Genomic DNA, 20,143 nt, shown 5'->3' with positions numbered 1-20,143 from the left:
CCTGTCATCTCAGTGCTGCAATGGATGTATTTACTTATTGCTTCGTCCATTGTCTTAAATGTTCCTGCCTCTAGGATTGTTTTCAGTTTTCCATGATCGCAATTCTTTGTCATTGTATTGATTGCTTCCTTTGTGCTAAATTTGATAGCATGTTCTGGTTGCAATCCTTCATCTATATATGAAGATTCAAGAGACTTGCGTAGGTTTTCAATTTCATTTGTAAATTGTGTGGCTGTTTTACCTTTTTGGTAAACATTTGCCATTTTTGCTCTTACTACGTCCGTTGTTTCTCCTACGACCACTTCTTCTAATTTCCTGATTATGGCATCAATTGTAACTTCATTCTGTACTCTATAGAGTGTTGTTCCGATTATTTTTGATTTAATCACTTCAATGGCAATAGCTTCATGTGGTCCCTTAGTCAGGTTAACCAACTTGATTGCCGTGATAAATCTACGCAAATTGATCTTTTTACCGTCAAATTCCGGAATCGCCGTTGAAATGTCTTTTATGTATGCCCTCTGGGCAGCTGCTTCGTCCACCATGATGACAGATTTTGTTTCTGTTTCTTCTATGTCTGACTCAGCCAATTCTTCCTCCGTCAATTCAGCTAGTGTTAATATAGCTGGAATTGTTAAGTTGTTTAAATCTTCGTCTTCTATTTCTGTTTCTGTTTGTTCGTCCGATTCTATTTTTATTGGCGAATTTAAAATGGTTGGTATTGATATATCCAAACCAAGTTTCAATTTTACAGATAACAAGTTCGATCTAAGTTTTATGAGAACTTTCGATACCTGAGACCAATGATCTGGATTTAGTCTTTCCTTGTTATCATACACTAGTATTCGTGCTTCGTTGAAGGAATTTACCAGAATATTTGCATGTTTCTTTGTTGTCGGTCCTAAAATAGGTCTATTTTGCGACAAACATTTATGAGATTTTTCAAATTCGTTTCTTATTCTTGTTATGTTTTTACGTAACTCGTTCCATTCCATACTATTTTATATATTCCTACTTGTTAGTATATATTTATATACTCATTCTTTAAAATATATTTTTTTTTTTCTTTTAAACCCTGTCTAGATTATTCGCCCTACTCATATATCTTCTTTTTAATATTTTGTTGTGTTTTATGTACAACGTCAGAAGGAACTGGGCCACACTTGTAATTGTCAAAATTAGGAGTAAAACCCACAGTGCTTGAATATCTTCTGTGTGATCTACAATTTTGACGTTGTTCACGACATTAGCCGTGTTGTCTTTGGTCTGACTATCGTCAGATCCGAACCAACCCATAGTTGTTAATTGAACGATTATTATTATTTATTTATTTATTAAATTTTGATTAAAAATTGTATATTGCTATAATTTCTCCCTACACGTATGTCTGTCCAAGAAAAAGTTAGTTAGAGGGCATGTGTACGGTTTACAATGTTTTGCTCTATATAATTCAATACCGTACACATGTTTTTAGTAAAAGCCTAACAGAGATTAGTATTTTTCAAGCAGCGTTTTCACGCATCGGCTTGAGGTATGTATTTTTAATATTAAGGCAGATTGGGGCATTGGTATTAAATACAGCCTCAACTGCGTTATTGCGCACCACTGCACAATTTGGCTTCAATCGCTTCCAGATTTTTGGCTTGGTTAGTTTTCTCTTCCTCCGTAGTTGCCGTCTTTATTAGGTCCTTTATTAATCTCCGTTGTTGAAGAAGCTTGATCCTTTTGCCGCTTCTTTTCTTCTTTATTTTTGGTTTCGGCTGTCTTCTTGCCCTATACTCAGCTATTGTGAGTGGGCGTGGTCCATCGTTTGGACACACCTCTAGTGCCTCTTGTAGAGTAGGTGCGTCCCTTTGCTCGATAGGAGCAGAGTCCTCCAGTTTGCGGCTTCTGTTGTCGTCTGGGTTTGATCAATTGTCACAATTTTATTTTTTAATGGTCACTGTTCGCATTTTAACTTTTATATATTTCTTTTTATTATTGTTTTACAGGCTTAAGTGACCATGTCACGGTCGCCATGTAATAATTGTAATGCATTTTTGTGTTCTTTATATTACTTTTATTGAAAAGAGATTCAGTATGATATCAGTAAAATTGTAACTTCTGTTAAGACTCATTAATATTCAATTAGGACATGTTGAAGGCTCTTTGACGACTCCTTTACGACTGCCTTGTACTTGGTCTAGAAGAGTCCAAGCTAGCCAAATGCAATCCGTCTGCGCCGGCAGAGAGGCCGTCGGCAGAGACGTTGCTTTGCTCTTATGTACTTAACTTTGGCAGCGAGAGCGCCGCTGTCTAAGAGAGTCATGTGGACATAAAGATCGAGCAGTCGCGCATGCTAATTATGCTGACTCTGCACTTCTGGTCTGAATAGCATTCTTGTGTGGTCAGATTGCTGAGCACTCAAGATATGCCTGGGAACTGAAAAGTCTTACATAAACATTGTTGCAAAAGTGCTACAATGTGATTGTTCCCAATGTTCTGATTTGATACAGTGCTTATTCGATATGTGTGCACATTACACAGGAACACAAGTGGCCCATGATAAGGATACGCATATAAAACATGCCAGATAAAAGTGGAAAATACGTACACCAAGAAAGTTTATTAACGAAAAACTTGTTTCCGAAATATTTTAGAATCTTAAAGATGGTGCTTTTCCTGACAGCTTAGCGATGGAAAGAAATTTAAATTAATTTCAACTTCAACTGCGGTTAGAAATTGTTTTCGGTGCATGAAAATGGATGTGGACTGGTTGATAATGTGGGTAAATCTTCGGGGGGGTGGGGCGGTGAAAACGCTGAGTTGAGACCTCGATTCCGTAGCGGAAAGTCTATTAAGTTGAGTCAGGACAAGGCCGCCGTGGGGGAATCCCCAATCGGAGAAAGCAAAGAGTAAAGGGGCAATGGGGACGAAACATAAAGAATAAAACAATTATTTTGGTGCATTTTTGTATTTATTATAAAATTTTCACAGAGTCTTAAGAGAAATCTAAGAGTTAATTTCCGAGCAAGTGTGTGACCTCCACTGATAACTGATTACTCCCGACACTCAACCATTATCCACTATTCTGTATGCTTTCAGGTTACGCCTCGCATGTTTCGGCGTCGCGTCCCCGCCAGAATTCGGTGTTTGTTGGGGCCAGTACCAGTCACTATTTGATGCCAAGACCACCGAGGAAGACCCGATCGGCGATGGACCTGCACTCGATGGTGCTGGACGAGAGTGCCGAACAGGTGTAGGATGATTCCAGGGATAGTTCTGTGGCCAAAGATCCTTGGTAGCGTGTGCTAAGTCAGTCTGTAAGTCGGTGAGGTGAGGTGGTGTGAGTGTGGTCCATTTTCTTCGAGTGTTTCAAGCCGAATGTCTGAGAAGTGCAGTAATCATGCATAAAGGTGTCGAAGAGTATGCCACAACATTCTTTTGGCAACTCTCAAGTGGTTTATGTATAAATGTATACTTTGGTATACGTTTTGAGATATAGTACTAGTTCAGCAAATAGTATTCAAAATGCCAGAAGAGAATGGATTAGGTGGTAGTAAGAATGAGGTTTTCTTTTATTTATAATGGGGTGCCTAAAATTGCGAGAGTTCGGAATGATTGCGCTGGAATAGCACTGTCCAATATTTGCAACAACATATACATATACATATATATATATATATAAATTTGCCACTCGCAACAAACTCTATGCCATTTCCCAACTATCTCTGTCGCACACACATTAATTTTTCTGTGCTGGCACAGAGTCAATTTGAGTCAATTTTTTTTGGACCACTTAACACAAAAACCACAAAAAAAAAAAAAACGATGAAGTAAACATACCGAAAATATGTAGAAGTATCTATCCCTAGCGTATTCTATTAGCCCTATCCAGTGTTACTCAATGTAGTCTATAACCTAGCCCGATTTTCCTAGCGTATTTCTCCTACTTCACATTATTGGGATACCAGTGAAAATTGTTAAATTAAACATATGTATACACGTTAAGTACATAGGTAAATGTATCTGCGAAACTGTTTAGTTCGTAAGCCCAAAGCTCAAAAATGGATCAGCATACAACTCCAAACTCGACCAAAGTACCCGTGTTAATATCTTTTCCCAGCACCTCTGTATTGCACTATTAAAATGTATCGTAACTTAAGTAATTTCGACCAACAAAAGCCGGATGATAAGTACGCAGATAGGGAGGAGAATGAGGTATGTAGCATAATACGAAATGGAAAAGGAACAACTAACTAACGAAAGCTTTAAATTCCTTGGGTCTCCTGGGGACCTGCAAAAACCAAAAAACCCATCCAGATCGAAGTAAACTAAACCAAAGCTGCGAATTATATTTAAGGCCTAAGATAACTACCAAAAAAAAAAAAAGTCTAGTGGAAAATATGCGGATCAATGTACACTTTACCAAAACTAAAAGAAAATATAACCTCAACTTAAAGATAACTCACACACTCAGACAGTTTTTCCTCACAAATCTGAAAGCTAAACGAATAAATTGTTGAATATTAATGTTTAATTAACTTGTTTACAATATTTACAAGGGCCTGAGCAAAACCAATTATATATACACTCGTGTAATATATCAAAAACTAAACTATGTATACATAATATATATATATATATATACATGTATGTATAAAACGAATGAACAATTATATACATTTTGATGAATTCGATTAAAAATTATATTTGAAGCGAAGAAGGTCTTTTTGATTGCGGCTAATATAATGGCTTAAATAAACTTCCAGTTTCAGCGATTCAATTTGACTAATTTCGATATGAAAGAATCCGAATTGAGTTAGGAGCTAATTCGACGGGGGCAGATGTCCTTGTTAATGCGTTGGCCAAAGTGTTTATGGTATATGGGCGTGCAATAAAGTATAAAGCTATTTGCTTTCGAGTCTCAATAATCCGCATTTTTTTTTGCTGTTGAGTGGCTGGTGGTTTGCCCCACTCAGCGTTTCCATAAACGGGCAACATTTCACAGATGTCGTACGACTTGGCGGTTCGATTGGTTTGGCTTGCTTTTCGGTGCGGTTCCAAACGGTCGCTCTTGGCCATAAACACATTTGACAAGACGGCCAGAACAGGCGCGTAAATGGTCAAGAGGGGGCGGCATGGTGGGCGTGGCGGTGGGGCCAATAAACGGAAGCCATTTCATGTCTGGCCATCTCGGCCATCGGGTTCAAGTACGGCTATTTATGATGGCCCAGAGCTGTGCTGTTAGCCATCTCACAACCACTCTTGGCCAAATTGAAAACGTTATTTAAAAGTGGAAAGTGCACTTACGAAAAAACAGAACGAAATCACTTAAATCTGCATGGAGCTGAAACGACCACTTCGTTTCAAGTTATTTAAGTAGAACAGTGATTTGTTGGTTTAAATTTAGTTTTATAAACTTGGCCATGTTTTATGTGGACAATTTGGGCAACACTGACTGGAACACTGGCTAAGTGCAACGAATAGAAGGTGGGAAAGGGGGGGGGGGGGGGATAAGAACGACCTTGTCGCCGCCGCGGGCCACAAATCAAACAACCACCCCGCTTTTCCTCAGCCCAAAGTTCGCAGCCTGCCAGAAAACCAAGTGACACACTTTTGGAGGGGTTTTCCAAGATTGTGGCTGTGCTACTGGAACATGGGAACATTCTCACACCAGCTGCCTAGAACAGGAAAAAAAAAAACGAAAAATCAAGAGCAACGGCTTCATTGAGCTGCAACAATAGGAAATTGGACGAGTTATTGCTTTCGAGGACAAACTCCAAGCCGGACGATTGGCTACATCATACTTACTAGATTATCCCATCTTTCGCAAAAACAAACCACTTCAATGTTATTATAATATAAAATGATAGTATCATAAAACGCGTCAACCTGCCAAGATGTAGATATTGCTTACTGAACGCGAATTTCGGCAAAGTCAGCTCGTAAAATTACTAAACGAAGAAAATATGAACCCATAAAAATGCCATGAACATTGTAACTACACTCAAAAATTTGGCCAAAAGTACAAACACTCGGCTAGGACGTAATCTACAAAACGTTTAAGCGATGACACAGGCGCAGGACATCTGCATAACAATGTGAATTAATTTCAGGCACACGACCATATCCATTTGGGAGATCCAAAATTTGGGCGTCAGGACATGCAAATCTCGGTCAATTGTGTGTCAAAGATTGATTGACATGGCCGTGGAGGCTGCGTTAAATTTTTAGCACAAGTGGCGGCTAATCAAAAACGCTCAGCATAATGGTAATTTTTGCGAGGGGAGGGTCCTTTTTTAGATTTATGGACTTGTGGGTCAGCACAGCACGAAATTGCCTTTGGTATTTGGGGGAAAATTAGGTTTGGAGCTAAGAGTACCGAATATTGTGTGTCCTTCTAGCCACGAAAATAATAGACATAACTTGCAATTTGAAGATAATATTTTAAAACCAAGGCTAGCGTTTAATCTAGCCGATTCAGCTGAAAGTTATTAATATTCCGTGGAAAACAGTCCGATTTTCTGTGCGCTTTTCAATTTGCTCGTTGGCGCTTTTTCTTCGTTATCTTTGATTTGTCCACTGAGGGACATTTAAATGGAATTTCATCCCCAGCATCCACACGTCAGCAATTGTTGTTGTTATTGTTGCGGGCACAGACGCCGGAAGCCATCAACGCCCCCAACTCTTGGCAACGTCTTCGTTTTTGTTGCAAGGACACATACAAACGCACACACATACCAAACAGCTATTGCGCACTTGCAATTCCTTTCTCCGTTTCCAGTGCCCCTGCCAGTGCCACTTCCTCATTTTTCCTCCTTTTTCCCTCGGCAGAAGCATAAAATTTTCAATGCAGCACTCGCTTTTCCGACTTTCCCAGCTTTCCCTGCGACTCCCACATGAGCGATCACTTTAATTGCTGCAGCTTTATTCTGCTGCCTGCCGGCGGTCATAAATGTAAATAGGAATTTCACATGTTCCGAAAAAGTGATGGATGTCGAGCTGAATATTTGGACTCGGTTGCACTTAGTACTTAATACTTATAGCATAGAAAATGATAATGTTTTGGCTTTTATGTTGCATCTATCCTTACCAAACATTTGGTTAGATTACGCCGCAAAACTTAAGCACCGACTGCTTTGAACAGTTCTTGAATTTAGAATTTTTTAAAAGATTTGTTTCGAAAAATGGTGAAATTCAAAAATTTTTAGCTGGGAATGCCACTCGACAGAAAATTAAGCTACGAATCCAACAAGATATGGCATTCCACATTTGAACTTTTATTACAAAAGTTGTACGTAAAATTCTGATATTTTTCTTACTAAAAATCAAGACCCATTTTTTAACCAAAATTAGCGATTTTTTTATTGGTTTTTTAGTTGTAACTTCGCAAAATTAAGACTCACGGATACGAAACATACTGTTTTTTGCAGCTGACAACCCAACCTAACGACCCATTACCCTTTTTAGATGATTTGGTAAAAATAATTTTTTTCTAAATTTTCACTTTTTTATAAGGGGTAACATCACGTTTTTTTCGAAAAATCGTGAAATTTAAAAATTTTTAGCTGGGAATGCCACTCGACAGAAAATTAAGCTACGAATCCAACAAGATATGGCATTCCACATTTGAACTTTTATTACAAAAGTTGTACGTAAAATTCTGATATTTTTCTTACTAAAAATCAAGACCCATTTTTTAACCAAAATTAGCGATTTTTTTATTGGTTTTTTAGTTGTAACTTCGCAAAATTAAGACTCACGGATACGAAACATACTGTTTTTTGCAGCTGACAACCCAACCTAACGACCCATTACCCTTTTTAGATGATTTGGTAAAAATAATTTTTTTCTAAATTTTCACTTTTTTATAAGGGGTAACATCACGTTTTTTTCGAAAAATCGTGAAATTTAAAAATTTTTAGCTGGGAATGCCACTCGACAGAAAATTAAGCTACGAATCCAACAAGATATGGCATTCCACATTTGAACTTTTATTACAAAAGTTGTACGTAAAATTCTGATATTTTTCTTACTAAAAATCAAGACCCATTTTTTAACCAAAATTAGCGATTTTTTTATTGGTTTTTTAGTTGTAACTTCGCAAAATTAAGACTCACGGATACGAAACATACTGTTTTTTGCAGCTGACAACCCAACCTAACGACCCATTACCCTTTTTAGATGATTTGGTAAAAATAATTTTTTTCTAAATTTTCACTTTTTTATAAGGGGTAACATCACGTTTTTTTCGAAAAATCGTGAAATTTAAAAATTTTTAGCTGGGAATGCCACTCGACAGAAAATTAAGCTACGAATCCAACAAGATATGGCATTCCACATTTGAACTTTTATTACAAAAGTTGTACGTAAAATTCTGATACTTTTCTTACTAAAAATCAAGACCTTTTTTTTACCAAAATTATCATTTTTTTATTAGTTTTTTAGTTGTAACTTCGCAATAATAAGACTCACGGATACGAAACATACTGTTTTTTGCAGCTGACAACCCAACCTAACGACCCATTACCCTTTTTAGATGATTTGGTAAAAATAATTTTTTTCTAAATTTTCACTTTTTTATAAGGGGTAACATCACGTTTTTTTTCGAAAAATCGTGAAATTTAAAAATTTTTAGCTGGGAATGCCACTCGATAGGAAATTAAGCTACGAATTCAACAATGTATGGCATTCCGCATTTGAGCGACTATTAAAAAAGTTGTGGATAAAATCCGAACATTTTTGTTAGTAAAAATCATAACACATTTGTTTGCCAAAATGAACGATTTTTTAATTGGTTTTTTAGTTGTAACTTCGCAAAATTAAGGCGCACAGATACGAAACATATTGTTTTTTGCAGCTGACAACCTCACCTACCGACCCATTTCATTTTTTAGATAATTTGGTAAAAATAATTTTTTTCGAAATTTTCACTTTTTTATAAGGGGTAACATCACGTTTTTTTTCGAAAAATCGTGAAATTTTAAAATTTTTAGCTGGGAATGCCACTCGATAGGAAATTAAGCTACGAATTCAACAAGGTATGGCATTCCACATTCGAACTTCCATTACAAAAGTTGTACGTAAAATTCTGATATTTTTCTTACTAAAAATAGAGAAAAAAAAAAACATACTGTTTTTTGCAGCTGAAGCTGGAAAGCTGCAAGTCGTTCTAATTTTCGTTCCTCTGTTTATCAGTATCATGCGTATTTTCATTTAAGATCAAATCGACAACATTACCCCCATTATTTAGAGTGCATAGCTTGTCCTGTTTGAGGTCTGCAGCTTAGCTAATCTCCCATCAAGATGGCGAATATTTTAAATTAATGCACAATGGTTCCGCCTTTGCTGCCCTGCTAATAGTGGACCAACTGATGTGATGGATGGCCTCCTTCCACCGCTGCCAGGATGAGTGATGGTCCAGAATGTTCCGGACTAGGACACCAACTAGCTGCAATCCAAGTGGCCGGCGTACATCGAGTTCAAGTAAATACGAAACTTGATTACCAAAACACGAACGTTTGCTTTTAGCCAGCCAATTTCCAGCTGCCATCCATTCTGTAGGCCACTTTGATTAATCGTAGCTGCATATGCAGCTGCATTTGGTACGAAAGCCACTAGTTAATCAGTTTCGTGCCTTTTCGTAGATTCAAGAAAACACCAGGCTGCGGCTTCTAATTATGTTGTGTCTGGAAATGGACATTCCCCACATCGCCAGCACAATGTGTGTGCTTTCTCACCAGTCCTAGAGGTTTGCGTGCACAGCGAGAAAATGATAGAACTAAGTTATGTGTTTTCACGATTAAACTGTGTGAAAGAAGTGAAAACATACAATTTTTCGAACAGTGCATTGTTCATGCTGTGGTGACAAATGCAATAAAGAGCGAAAGCGAGAAGCTTTCGTTGACGAGGGTTGGGGAATGCGGGGGCTTACTGTTGCCAGTTTGATTAATGACGACGATTGCCGCTTACTGATGGCCAAGAGGGGGATATATCCGAGGGATTCCTTTGACAGTGACCCCCCGTTTGGCCACTTTCATGGTCATGCCACTTTATTATAGCCAAGCAAGACTTACTTACATACATACATACATCTGTCTGCCCAGGCGGTCATAAACCATCTTCGCAGAGTCATTTTAAATCAGAGAAAACAATGCCACAGGCGCCGGGAATCAATCAGGGGCAGGCGGATAAGGGGGCGTAACCCGAGTGCAGCCCCACTGTCATCAATGTTTACGACTGGCCATAATGACGGAGCACAGCGAAAAGGAGGAGATTGGTATGGCATTATCAAAAGGACACGCAGCCTCATCAAGTTCTTCGCATGCCGCATTTTCGGGGGCTTCCCCATTGTTGTTTGGCTGCCATTGTTGTTGCGAACAATGCCTGAAAATAAAATGTCCGATAATGAGTGCGTTACCGAGCCGAAAAGAGTGCGGCTCTTGCTGACACAAGATTTGCCAGCCGTGCAGCCATTCATTTCCATGTGCTGACAGCAAATTGTCCAGAAACTCAAAAAGGCAACAAGCCGTTGAAGCCATAAAACGGTCAGCAAACGGCAGAGCCCCCAAACGGCGCCCAACTATAAACATAAGCAATCATAAAGATGGGCAAAAAAAAAAAAAATATTAACTGAAAACCCAAAACAAAAAAAAGGCTTAAGCTGCAGATGCTGTCAGAGCCGATCAAATTGTGGGAAATGTGACAGATGATAGCGCGAATTGTCTTCGGCACAATCAAATGGAAATCAACCGATTCGGAATGAGTTTTTAAATTTGTATGCGGGCATTTTTGAAATTTACTTATGGAGTTGCCAGACTGTTCGCTTCTCCTAATGTTAACCAGCCTCTGCTGATAAGTTTACAGACATGTAAATAAAACGAATATATGTTTATTACAGTTTCATATCGATAACTCAAATTTTGAATTGAGCTTAACACGCCACCTGTGACAAAGTAAACTAACTATACACTGGCAAGCAGTGCAGTTGCTCACAAAATACCCGTTACTCGTAAAGTAAAAGGGTATACTAGATTCGTCGGAAAGTATGTAACAGGCAGAAGGAATCGTTTCCGACTATATAAAGTATATCTATTCTTGATCAGGTTCAATAGCCGATTCTATCTAGCCATGCCCACGCCGTAAAACCGCCCAAAACTGCCACGACCACATTTTTAATAAGTGTTTGGATGGTTTTTCACAATTTTATTAGTCGCTTAAATTTCTATCGATTTAAAAAAAAAATTTCATCCACGCCCAGTCTAACGCACTAAAACCGTCATTTTTTCCCCAATATTTTTCGATATCCCAGGAAAATGATTAAATTTCGCATTCACATTAGCTGAGAAAATGGTATAACTCGACTATAGCATTCTTTCTTGTTATTATTATTATTATATTTACAATCTATATTTTTTTTTTCTCACACTGCAATTCTTTGGCAATGCCTGCCGCAAACGTTCTAATGAACCAAAAAGATGGCATTTACAAAATGATGTGCGATTGATAGAGTAAGAAAGGTCGAGGATGGCAAAGGATGTTTTGGGTAAATGCGAGGGTGCACCAGGACTTGGTCCTGCCCACCCGGGGACTACATGAAGTCATCCGACTCGTTGCCGGCATCGTAGTTGGTGCGCATGTTCTCCGATTTCTGGAGGGACGCATAGCTGCGCAGCTCCGCCTCCAGCTCACGCTGCTTGGCAGCCTCCTTCTCCTGCTCGCGACGCTCGCGCTGGATCTTCTTCTGATCTTGCCGCTCAGCGGCATCCCGCGCCTCGCGCAATCCCCGAAAATCGGGATGCTCCTCCTCCGTTTTGGTCCTGTTCAGGCGATTGACAATCTCATTGATGCGCTTCTCCAGGCGAATGCGACGCACCGCCTTCTCGTTGTGGTAGGCCACCTGGCCGGGCTCCATGTCCGGGGTCTTCTTCAGATTCTCCCACATGGTGTACACCACCTCCAGGTTGTTCACCTTGTTGCCCTGAATGCTGTTCGCCTTGCACAACTGAGCGGCGTCCACCAGCACATCGGTGGGTATGTCGTCGATTGTCTGGCCCTTCCGTAGCCGCAAATACACGTGGGCCGAGGACAGGTCGTGGACATGGAACCACACGTCCTCCGGCCAGCCCCATCTGATGAGCTCCTCGTTTTCGTGCTTGTCGCGACCCATGTATAGCATCGCCGGCGGCTGGACCACATTGCTCTTGAAGTAGAACACCATTGCGCCAGATTCCAGAGGACGAACTGCAAATAGAATAAAATATGTTTTCTTGGGAGGCTTGATTCAGGTCCACCTCTGGCTCAGTGTGACCAGACGACGTCTTGTCTGAAATACAAATGAAATACAGTGGAATTTGCATAGTGCTGATTTCTGTATCACTTAGTATATATATAAATTCCGCTTTTAATTTGGCTTTAATAACTCAAATTTCTTTAGGACACCGTTTTCACAAATTCGTCTACTTATATTAAATCAGAGTTGTCAAACAGTTATTGTTTGCTTTTTGAAGAGAGCACTGTAGTTGATGTTCTTCTTCTTTCACAAAGCCACAACAAGCTGTTGGAACGCCTAACAAAAAGCGTTTTGAATTGAATTTTTTCAAAGAACCACAAAATGCCTTTAAATCTTACCCGGGAATCCGTACGAGAACTCTGTTGCACATGCCTGCTCCAATTGGAGAAGGAACCCTTGAAGACAGAGCTCCAATCAGATGAGATTCCAATCAGCCAGGAGCTGCAGCAGCTGCTCAACATAAATCTATCGCAGGATGTGGAGAACCAGGACGCCGACCAGCAGTGGCTGCCCAACGAACTGTGCCTGGAATGCCGCAGCGCCGTGCAGAATTTCGAAAAGTTCCGCAGGAAAGCCGACGAGTGCAGGAAGCAGCTGCTGGAAATGCTGAAGAAAGACCCACGGGAACCCACTTTCGAAGTAGTCTACGATGGCAGGGAGGAGGACCAAGAGTCTCTGCATGGTCTGGAACCACCAGAACCCGCTCCCGACCCAGATCCCATCGATGAGCCGGCTATAAAAAGTGATAAATCCCCCCGAAAGTCCTTCAGGGGATCAAGGAACACCCTGAAGTGTTCTGTGTGCCGGCGCAGCTTTGCCCACCAGATCACCCTAGCAGCGCACATCCGTAAGGTGCACGAGGGCAGCAAAAGGCCCTTCCAATGCGATCAGTGCGAGAAGGCCTACAGTTTCATGGGCGGTCTGTATACCCACATTCGAGAGGTGCATGCCCCCAAGGAGCGACGCCATCCCTGCGACCAGCCAGGCTGCGAGAGAATCTACACCAGCCGCATAGCCATGCAGAAGCACAAAAGGCTGAAGCACAGTCCGCGTGACCGCGATGCTTTGAAGAAATTCATCTGCGAGCAGTGCGGAGCCAGCTTTAACCAGTCGGCGAATCTTAAATACCACCTTAAGACAAAGCATCCCACGGAGGACGAGGTGGCCGCCAGGGAGGGCGGCGCCGGAGAGCGCCATTTCTGCGACATTTGTCAAAAGGAGTTCCATTCACGATACACCCTCAAGTACCACACTTTGCAGCAGCACGAGGTGCAGGAAGAGTTGCCCCACGAATGCCAGGTCTGTGGACGCCGGATGGCCAAGAAGTTCATGCTGCTGCAGCACATGCTGATGCACTCGAACGACAAGTTGCCCTGCGAGCACTGCGGCAGAAGATTTGCCAGGCGATTCGAGCTCGAAGCCCATGTGAGAGCAGTCCACTTAAAGCTGAAACCCTTTCCCTGTCACCACTGTCCGGAGAGCTTTGCTTCTAGGAAAACCCTGCGGCACCATGAGTACATACACACGGGTGAGAAGCCCTACATTTGCGACACCTGTGGACAGGCCTTCCGGCAGCAGACGTGTCTTAAAAACCACCGGAAGGTGCACGAGAAGTAGTCTTAGCTAGCCTTAGTGGAAAAGATTTTAAAATAGACTGATTAAGTGGAAACGTGGCGTCTTTTGAATGTTCTGGAACAGGTAACGCTCTTCGTAGGACATGAAGGTGCTATGCCAACAACCCTTTCCTCAACAAACAGCAGGCATTCACTTAAATAGCTTTAGTCACCAATAACTTGTCTAGTACACAGTGTTATGCAGATTCCGGTGGCTTTGCGGTGGGATCCACCTGTGTGCTGTGTTGCTCCTGTTCGATGTAGACGCGCAAGTCCTCCAGAGGCTTATAGTAAAGGTGAACAGCCTGCGATCCGGCCATCATGGATGCCAGGGCACAGCCGAGGAATTTCAGGTACTGGCCCCAGGAAACTCCGGCGGGCATTTTGCTTAGTTGGTGTTATTCGCGGCTCGCGCCTGCAGATGCTGCTGCTCTTCCACGTAGTTCTTCGCCTGGCGGCGCTTAAAAGTGCGGTCTGCATGGAAAAGATTCCGTATTAGTAAATAAAAGTAAGGTTTTAAGCGTAGCAGTCTCACAGAAATTGGTCTCGCCCACTGTCCAATTGATCATGGAGAATTCCAGGCCGGCGCCCAGTAAAAAGAAGAGCGGCAGGAAGCGGTAGACACCGAAGCGCTTCTTTCCTGGCCAACTGTCCAGCAGACGACGCACGGATCCGCTGTACGGACTCATGTGTTTTCAGCCGGCGGTTATATAATTCCGTGTTGGTTTCGCCAATTTTAAGGCGAGATTCAAAGGTGCCGTGTTTGTGTATTGCCTCCGTCACATGTGTGCGTTAGTTCTGTATATGGTTTAATTGAAAATGTTTAGGCTTGTTCCTTTGTTTATTTATTATTTGCCAAAAGTAAAGGGGAAACTCCACTTGCCTCACGATACAATTTCCATTTGTTCCGGTTCGCAGCAATCAGCTGTTCGATTAGAGATGAGCGAGTGAGCTAGTGATGAGCTGATGTGATGACAACACAACGTTAGTAAATAAATTCATAAGTTAACTATGTATAAGGCCCCTTAAATAAATGTTCGTTTATTTCAGCCTATCTTAATTTCAATTTAATGAAATTATTTAACAGTTACTGAAGCGCTTCGGGAGCATGGTAGTAGAACACCTTCACGCTGTCATCGCTAATGATTCATCCCTGAAAAAAAAACATAGCTTAAACTAGCAAGCAATTTAGGTCGAATTATGATACACAGTCTGTTTATTGTAAACAGCGGCGGGTAAGCCATACCTATAAGTGAAATGTGAAGACGATGTAATACCCATATACCCATATATCCGCATTTCAGCGAGGTCTTCCTGGAAAAGCATTGGCGCTCGGTTGTCTCGAGATCTGTGTGCGAATACTTCCTTGACGCCCAGCGCGCTGCTCCATATGTGAGTCGCCCGTGCCACGTATGGGTTGTATGCTGACCATATCTCTTTGTTGCAGGATGTGCCGCCGGTGATAGCCACGCCCCACTACTACCTGATTACAGTGCAAAGGGACACGGTGTCTTTGGTCGCCGCCTGCAAGCAGGAGGTGCCGCCGCTCTTTGTCATCGAGTTCCTGCATCGCGTGGTGGACACCTTCCAGGACTATTTCGGCGACTGCTCCGAGTCCGTGATCAAGGACAACTATGTGGTCGTTTACGAGCTGCTGGACGAGATGCTCGATAATGGCTTCCCACTGGCCACCGAGAGCAACATCCTCAAGGAGCTGATCAAGCCGCCCAATATCCTGCGCACCATTGCCAACACGGTGACGGGCAAGAGCAAGTAAGTTGAATGATGCTCCCTCCGTCTTTGTCTTTCATTTACCTTAATAATCCAATTAATAATCCGATTTCCGAAGTGTAAGCACTACTTTGCCCTCGGGTCAGCTGTCGGCGGTTCGCTGGCGCAGAAGCGGCGTGAGGTACACCAACAACGAGGCGTACTTCGATGTCATCGAGGAGGTGGACGCTATCATTGATAAATCCGGATCCACGGTCTTTGCCGAGATCCAGGGACACGTAAGTTTCACTTAAGTCTATAAAAATAATTTCTATCTCTTTTATTTTTTTATCAGATCGACTGCTGCATTAAGTTATCCGGCATGCCAGATCTGACGTTATCTTTCATGAATCCTCGCCTCTTCGACGACGTTTCCTTCCATCCTTGCGTGCGCTACAAGCGCTGGGAGGCGGAGCGCCTGCTCTCCTTTATCCCGCCCGACGGAAACTTCCGCCTGATGTCATATCACATTAGCTCTCAGTCCGTGGTGGCCATACCCATCTACATCAGGCACAACTTTTCGATCAAAACGGGTGAGCAGGGGCGTCTGGACCTCACGATTGGCCCGAGGAACACCCTTGGTCGCACCGTTGACAAGGTGAAGCTGGAGCTGACCATGCCGCGGTGTGTGCTTAATTGCCTATTGACGCCGAATCAGGGAAAGTATACCTTCGATTCGGTGACCAAGACGCTGTCCTGGGATGTGGGACGGATCGATGTTTCCAAGTTGCCAAATATTAGGGGATCGGTAAGAATAACTATTGAGACCCTTTACACTTTTACACGATTCATGTATCTAACGTCTTAAATTATTTATATTTTTATCCCATTAATAATATACTGTCCTTGCACGCCTAGGTTTCCATTACGCCCGGTACGACCAACATCGATGCCAATCCATCCGTGAATGTCCAGTTCCAAATCTCGCAGCTGGCCGTCTCTGGGCTAAAGGTAAATCGCCTGGACATGTACGGCGAGAAGTACAAGCCTTTCAAGGGCGTCAAATACCTGACCAAGGCGGGCAAGTTCCAGGTGCGGATGTAGACAAAATCATCATCCGGATTCCAATTCCAGCTTTAATTAATAGCTAACGTTAAGTGTATTCCGCTTGTTTTTTTTTTTTTCATTTGATGTTCTAGCCCTCGTCTCTCTCCCTGTGTATCTCATTTATGTATCTATATCTCTACCCATAAAATATTAACTTCAAGTGTAGTCGCCTTGTCGTTGTTCTTGGACGCCGTCGCCATATTCGAAGAGTAAGAATGCGAGAATTGATTGGGAATGAAGTTGCAAGTCTTCGAGTGGCGTGGCTTGGCATGGCATCGCATGGCAATGGCACCGTCGACTGCACTGCACTCCAAGTCAAGTCACTCCACTCGATCGCAGTGCGCCTGGCAACAGCCAGCGAGGAAACCAATAAATTCAAATGAAAATGCAAAACTTGATTTTGCAGCCAGGCCAACGCATTTAGCATACGAATAGTGTGTATACATCTTGTTTATCAATGTGTGTGAACAATGCGAAGAAGTAGAGACTCGCTAACGTACATTTCTAGGCAAGAGTGCTGAAAAGTGAAAGACTGATCAAATTATCGAGTTGTGACATTACACTATACCCCACGCATTTTGTTAAGAAGAAACCCAAATTCAATTTCTATTTGACTCTTCAATGAGTTTTTCGTTAAATCCCTATTAGAATCAGTTTTTTTTTAATGCAATTAACAAGCACACGAGGTTTCACTGTGTTGCCTCGTTATCTCCTTCTACAAGCTTAGCTGCATTTTTGCCTCTGGCCGAGACCGGTAACCGGTTTGCCCTGCCACGCCCCCGATGCATGCCTTGGACCGCCCCCCTTGACCCATGGCAGCCGCAAGCAGCAACAGCTTCTAGGCTTTTGGGCGCGGCGTGCAACGGTAGCCAACAAGCGCCACCGAAAGGCGACGTCGACCATGGCTAGACATGTTATACACACACACACACACACACAGAGAGAGCCAGCTCTTGAACGGGCACAAAATGTTTGGGGCTCGGACCCCAAACGGGTTGAGAAAATAACTCAGATTTCGAGTCCAGTTCGCGAGTCATTTTTCAAGCGTGGGAAACAGTCGTTAAGAGCCAAGCAAGTTCCTTAAGAACAGAATGAAAGGGGAGAGGAGGCGGGGGATGGGGGGCAGCACAATTCGCCACACAGCATGGCGGCATGCTCCAAAATCCAGGGCCCACCAGCTCTATCCCTTATTTGCAGCGGGCGACACGAGTTCGTTGCCTCAGTCTTTCGTTCTGCTCTCCTAGGGCTTCCCTATCGCCATCTCTGTCTTTCTCGCCTCAGAATGAAGATCCGCTGGCATTTAGCCGCCGTAATTGATAGCGCATTTCATACGGTTCGATTGTAAATGTTTCCCATCTCATTTGCATTTTCCATCGCCGGGGGAGAACAATTTAAAATCAAGAATTTAAGGGCAGCATCAGGGAGTCGAATACATAAATACCCAGGGATATACATAACTTAATGGGATGCCGGCTAAAAAAAAAATAATATCTCACACTTTAGTAGCCACATAGTGTGGCTTACTTTAAATAAAAATTACTCCGTTTGATTATAAATGCATTCCATTTAAATTACGAACAAATCAGATAGGGTATCATATGTAAGTAGCACTTTAGATTCCGTGTTGAAAATGTTAATTGCACTTGGAATTGTTGCAGTTCATGAACGGATTTATGGCATCTGAATGTGATTTCTAATGAGACGTTTGAGGTGTCGATGAAGCCTCATAAGTTTCCCATTTAATCGAGAATGCACGTGATTTCGTGCATTTGATTCAAAGTCCTGTGCAACCAAAATGCATTAGATGTTTTTTTAGCTTCTGTTTGGTAAACGTCTTTGCTCCAGTAATGCTCAACCATTAGCATCTTGCTAAGTGGTTTCAAAAACTGGATGCAAATGCAGAACTGCATTTGATCTACTTTCAAACTGAAGTGTTTGAACAGCTCGAGGTTTAATTTGTATGTAAATATGAAAATGCTCTTTCATGCTTTATTTTTTCGATAGTGTAGTTTGTACATCGTGAGTTTGCTATAAAATTATGTATACTTGCAATGGCATTTACATAAATCACAGACCGATTTCTCTTTCGACCAACTATTTAATGAGATTTCCAAGGAAAAATGGAAAAGCACTTGAATCTTTCGATTATTTATTTCATAACTGATCAGTAAAATCTCTTGATCAGTTATATTATCTATGCGCTACGAAGCCTCGAAAAGTTCACCAGAGCTAATGGAGCCTTTGGCCCCAAACAAATTCGAGTGAAAGACAAACAACAAGCATTTGTCATTAGCGCAACAAGGTTGCACCCCAACTTACCCCCCAAAGAGAGTCAGCGGGGGGATAGTGAAGGGGGTTACTGTAGCAGGTCGTGCAATTGCATTCGCCATTCGATAATAATTTATGCAACTTGTCGCCGGTGCACTAAGCAAATGTTTAAACTCTGCTTGTTCGCAGTGTTTGCCTTGCTCTGTGCTTTGTGCTTTTTGCCTTTGTTTGTTTGTTTGTCTGCTTTGATTGCTGTTTGCCCAACTTTGCGAAAGGTGTTGAATGCCGGCCGTGCCAATTGGATCGTCCCACATGGTTTCAAAACTATATTGAAACCAGAGCACGAACCCCCTGTCTAATAAGCACTTGCCCGTCTGGCTGGCTAATTAGAAGCGCTGATTGTCTCCGCAAGTAAGTGCGGGGCAAGTGGGTGGAATATGAGCTACCCAACAGTAGATTTGAAACAGATTTCACTCATGGCATTAAATGCATGTTCTTCCCTTTTTTTGTACTAAAAATGCAAATTGTTGATATTCAGCTAGGGAAATATGTTTCATTTAAAAAGCTAGCATAGCCGTTGGATCAGAGGGCATTTGCGACATAAAGACGCCTCCACAAACTGGACTTTCTGTGTCACTGCGATGAGGCTCATTAAAAACGATTGAAACTTCCGCCATTCGAACTAAAATCCAGAAACAGCACCACAACCACTATCCATATCACAATCAAAACATAATTTCGAATCATATATGCCACGAAGTTGAGTGCAGTTTTGATCACTTTTTCACTCTCAGCTTTTGCAGATAAACAAAATCACAAATGACTAACATTTCGATCCCCTGTCCATTCAAAGACCCCAACTTGCGATAAACAAAATAAACGAATATATAAACTGCTTACGCATACCGAGACATGGGGTATTTTCTTATTCCACCGATATCTGTGATATGCTAATGCCAAAAGTCACTGAATACATATATGTATTTCATTTTTGTATTTTGTCTCATGTGCGGCGACTAATTACCCAGTGTCACAAATTGTTTTTAATTAATCGATTTATAAGAGGTTAGAGGTCGCTTAGATAATGAAAGGTATTACTTTGACGGAGGGGGAACAATTCCTAGTTCAACATGCATCTTGGCTTATAGTATTTGAATACATCCAGATATTA

The 20,143-nt window shown here is 41.9% G+C and overlaps 6 protein-coding genes across 12 annotated transcripts in view, besides 2 other annotated features; 3 read left to right on the top strand and 3 right to left on the bottom strand.

Annotated features, from left to right (window-relative positions):
- Positions 1 to 2,523: part of a mobile genetic element that runs on past the window's edge.
- CG12541 (uncharacterized protein) overlaps positions 1 to 4,571 on the top strand; it is a 44,445-nt gene extending 39,874 nt beyond the window's left edge. Inside the window, exon 6 of one of the 2 annotated variants that reach the window (NM_132150.3) lies at positions 3,085 to 4,571. In NM_132150.3, coding sequence (NP_572378.3) covers positions 3,085 to 3,242 — 158 coding nt within the window. In that variant the 3' untranslated portion in view covers positions 3,243 to 4,571. The remainder of the gene's footprint in view (positions 1 to 3,084) is intronic. The other variant, NM_001042797.2, reaches the window with a different exon arrangement.
- Positions 4,572 to 11,113: 6,542 nt separating this feature from the next.
- Positions 11,114 to 11,362: a mobile genetic element.
- CG4593 (uncharacterized protein) lies at positions 11,170 to 12,292 on the bottom strand. Of its 2 annotated transcripts, none has more exons than NM_132149.4 (1): positions 11,170 to 12,292. In NM_132149.4, exon 1 carries the CDS (start codon positions 12,200 to 12,202, stop codon positions 11,573 to 11,575), a length of 630 nt encoding a protein of 209 aa, NP_572377.2. In that variant the 5' UTR covers positions 12,203 to 12,292; the 3' UTR covers positions 11,170 to 11,572. The 2 variants fall into 2 exon arrangements, with proteins under 2 accessions (NP_572377.2, NP_001284975.1); NM_001298046.1 differs by having other exon boundaries at positions 11,404 to 12,292.
- A 5-nt stretch (positions 12,293 to 12,297) lies between these two features.
- On the top strand, positions 12,298 to 13,940 carry CG3032 (uncharacterized protein). Of its 2 annotated transcripts, none has more exons than NM_001298045.1 (1): positions 12,298 to 13,940. In NM_001298045.1, exon 1 carries the CDS (start codon positions 12,596 to 12,598, stop codon positions 13,889 to 13,891), a length of 1,296 nt encoding a protein of 431 aa, NP_001284974.1. In that variant the 5' UTR covers positions 12,298 to 12,595; the 3' UTR covers positions 13,892 to 13,940. The 2 variants fall into 2 exon arrangements, with proteins under 2 accessions (NP_001284974.1, NP_572376.1); NM_132148.2 differs by having other exon boundaries at positions 12,517 to 13,940.
- A 101-nt stretch (positions 13,941 to 14,041) lies between these two features.
- Positions 14,042 to 14,822, bottom strand: sloth1 (sloth 1). Of its 2 annotated transcripts, NM_167107.4 has the most exons (3): positions 14,771 to 14,822; positions 14,423 to 14,685; positions 14,042 to 14,361 (listed from the first exon to the last, which is right to left on the bottom strand). In NM_167107.4, exons 2-3 carry the CDS (start codon positions 14,574 to 14,576, stop codon positions 14,276 to 14,278), a joined length of 240 nt encoding a protein of 79 aa, NP_727153.2. In that variant the 5' UTR covers positions 14,577 to 14,685; positions 14,771 to 14,822; the 3' UTR covers positions 14,042 to 14,275. The 2 variants fall into 2 exon arrangements, with proteins under 2 accessions (NP_727153.2, NP_727152.1); NM_167106.4 differs by lacking the exon at positions 14,771 to 14,822 and having other exon boundaries at positions 14,423 to 14,742.
- Positions 14,042 to 14,822, bottom strand: sloth2 (sloth 2). Of its 2 annotated transcripts, NM_001144699.2 has the most exons (3): positions 14,771 to 14,822; positions 14,423 to 14,685; positions 14,042 to 14,361 (listed from the first exon to the last, which is right to left on the bottom strand). In NM_001144699.2, the coding sequence occupies exon 3, from the start codon at positions 14,268 to 14,270 to the stop codon at positions 14,085 to 14,087; it is 186 nt and encodes a 61-aa protein (NP_001138171.1). In that variant the 5' UTR covers positions 14,271 to 14,361; positions 14,423 to 14,685; positions 14,771 to 14,822; the 3' UTR covers positions 14,042 to 14,084. The 2 variants fall into 2 exon arrangements, with proteins under 2 accessions (NP_001138171.1, NP_001138172.1); NM_001144700.3 differs by lacking the exon at positions 14,771 to 14,822 and having other exon boundaries at positions 14,423 to 14,742.
- A 211-nt stretch (positions 14,823 to 15,033) lies between these two features.
- On the top strand, positions 15,034 to 17,173 carry cm (carmine). 2 transcript variants are annotated; one of them, NM_001272373.1, is made up of 6 exons: positions 15,034 to 15,122; positions 15,192 to 15,279; positions 15,335 to 15,660; positions 15,737 to 15,896; positions 15,953 to 16,405; positions 16,516 to 17,173. In NM_001272373.1, exons 1-6 carry the CDS (start codon positions 15,088 to 15,090, stop codon positions 16,699 to 16,701), a joined length of 1,248 nt encoding a protein of 415 aa, NP_001259302.1. In that variant the 5' UTR covers positions 15,034 to 15,087; the 3' UTR covers positions 16,702 to 17,173. The 2 variants fall into 2 exon arrangements, with proteins under 2 accessions (NP_001259302.1, NP_788873.1); NM_176700.3 differs by having other exon boundaries at positions 16,516 to 16,868.
- The last annotated feature ends 2,970 nt before the right edge of the window (positions 17,174 to 20,143 follow it).

This window comes from Drosophila melanogaster, chromosome X (assembly GCF_000001215.4).
Source record: "Drosophila melanogaster chromosome X".
Taxonomy (NCBI): Eukaryota; Metazoa; Arthropoda; class Insecta; order Diptera; family Drosophilidae; genus Drosophila; species Drosophila melanogaster.
This window is presented reverse-complemented; position numbering and strand designations above follow the sequence as displayed.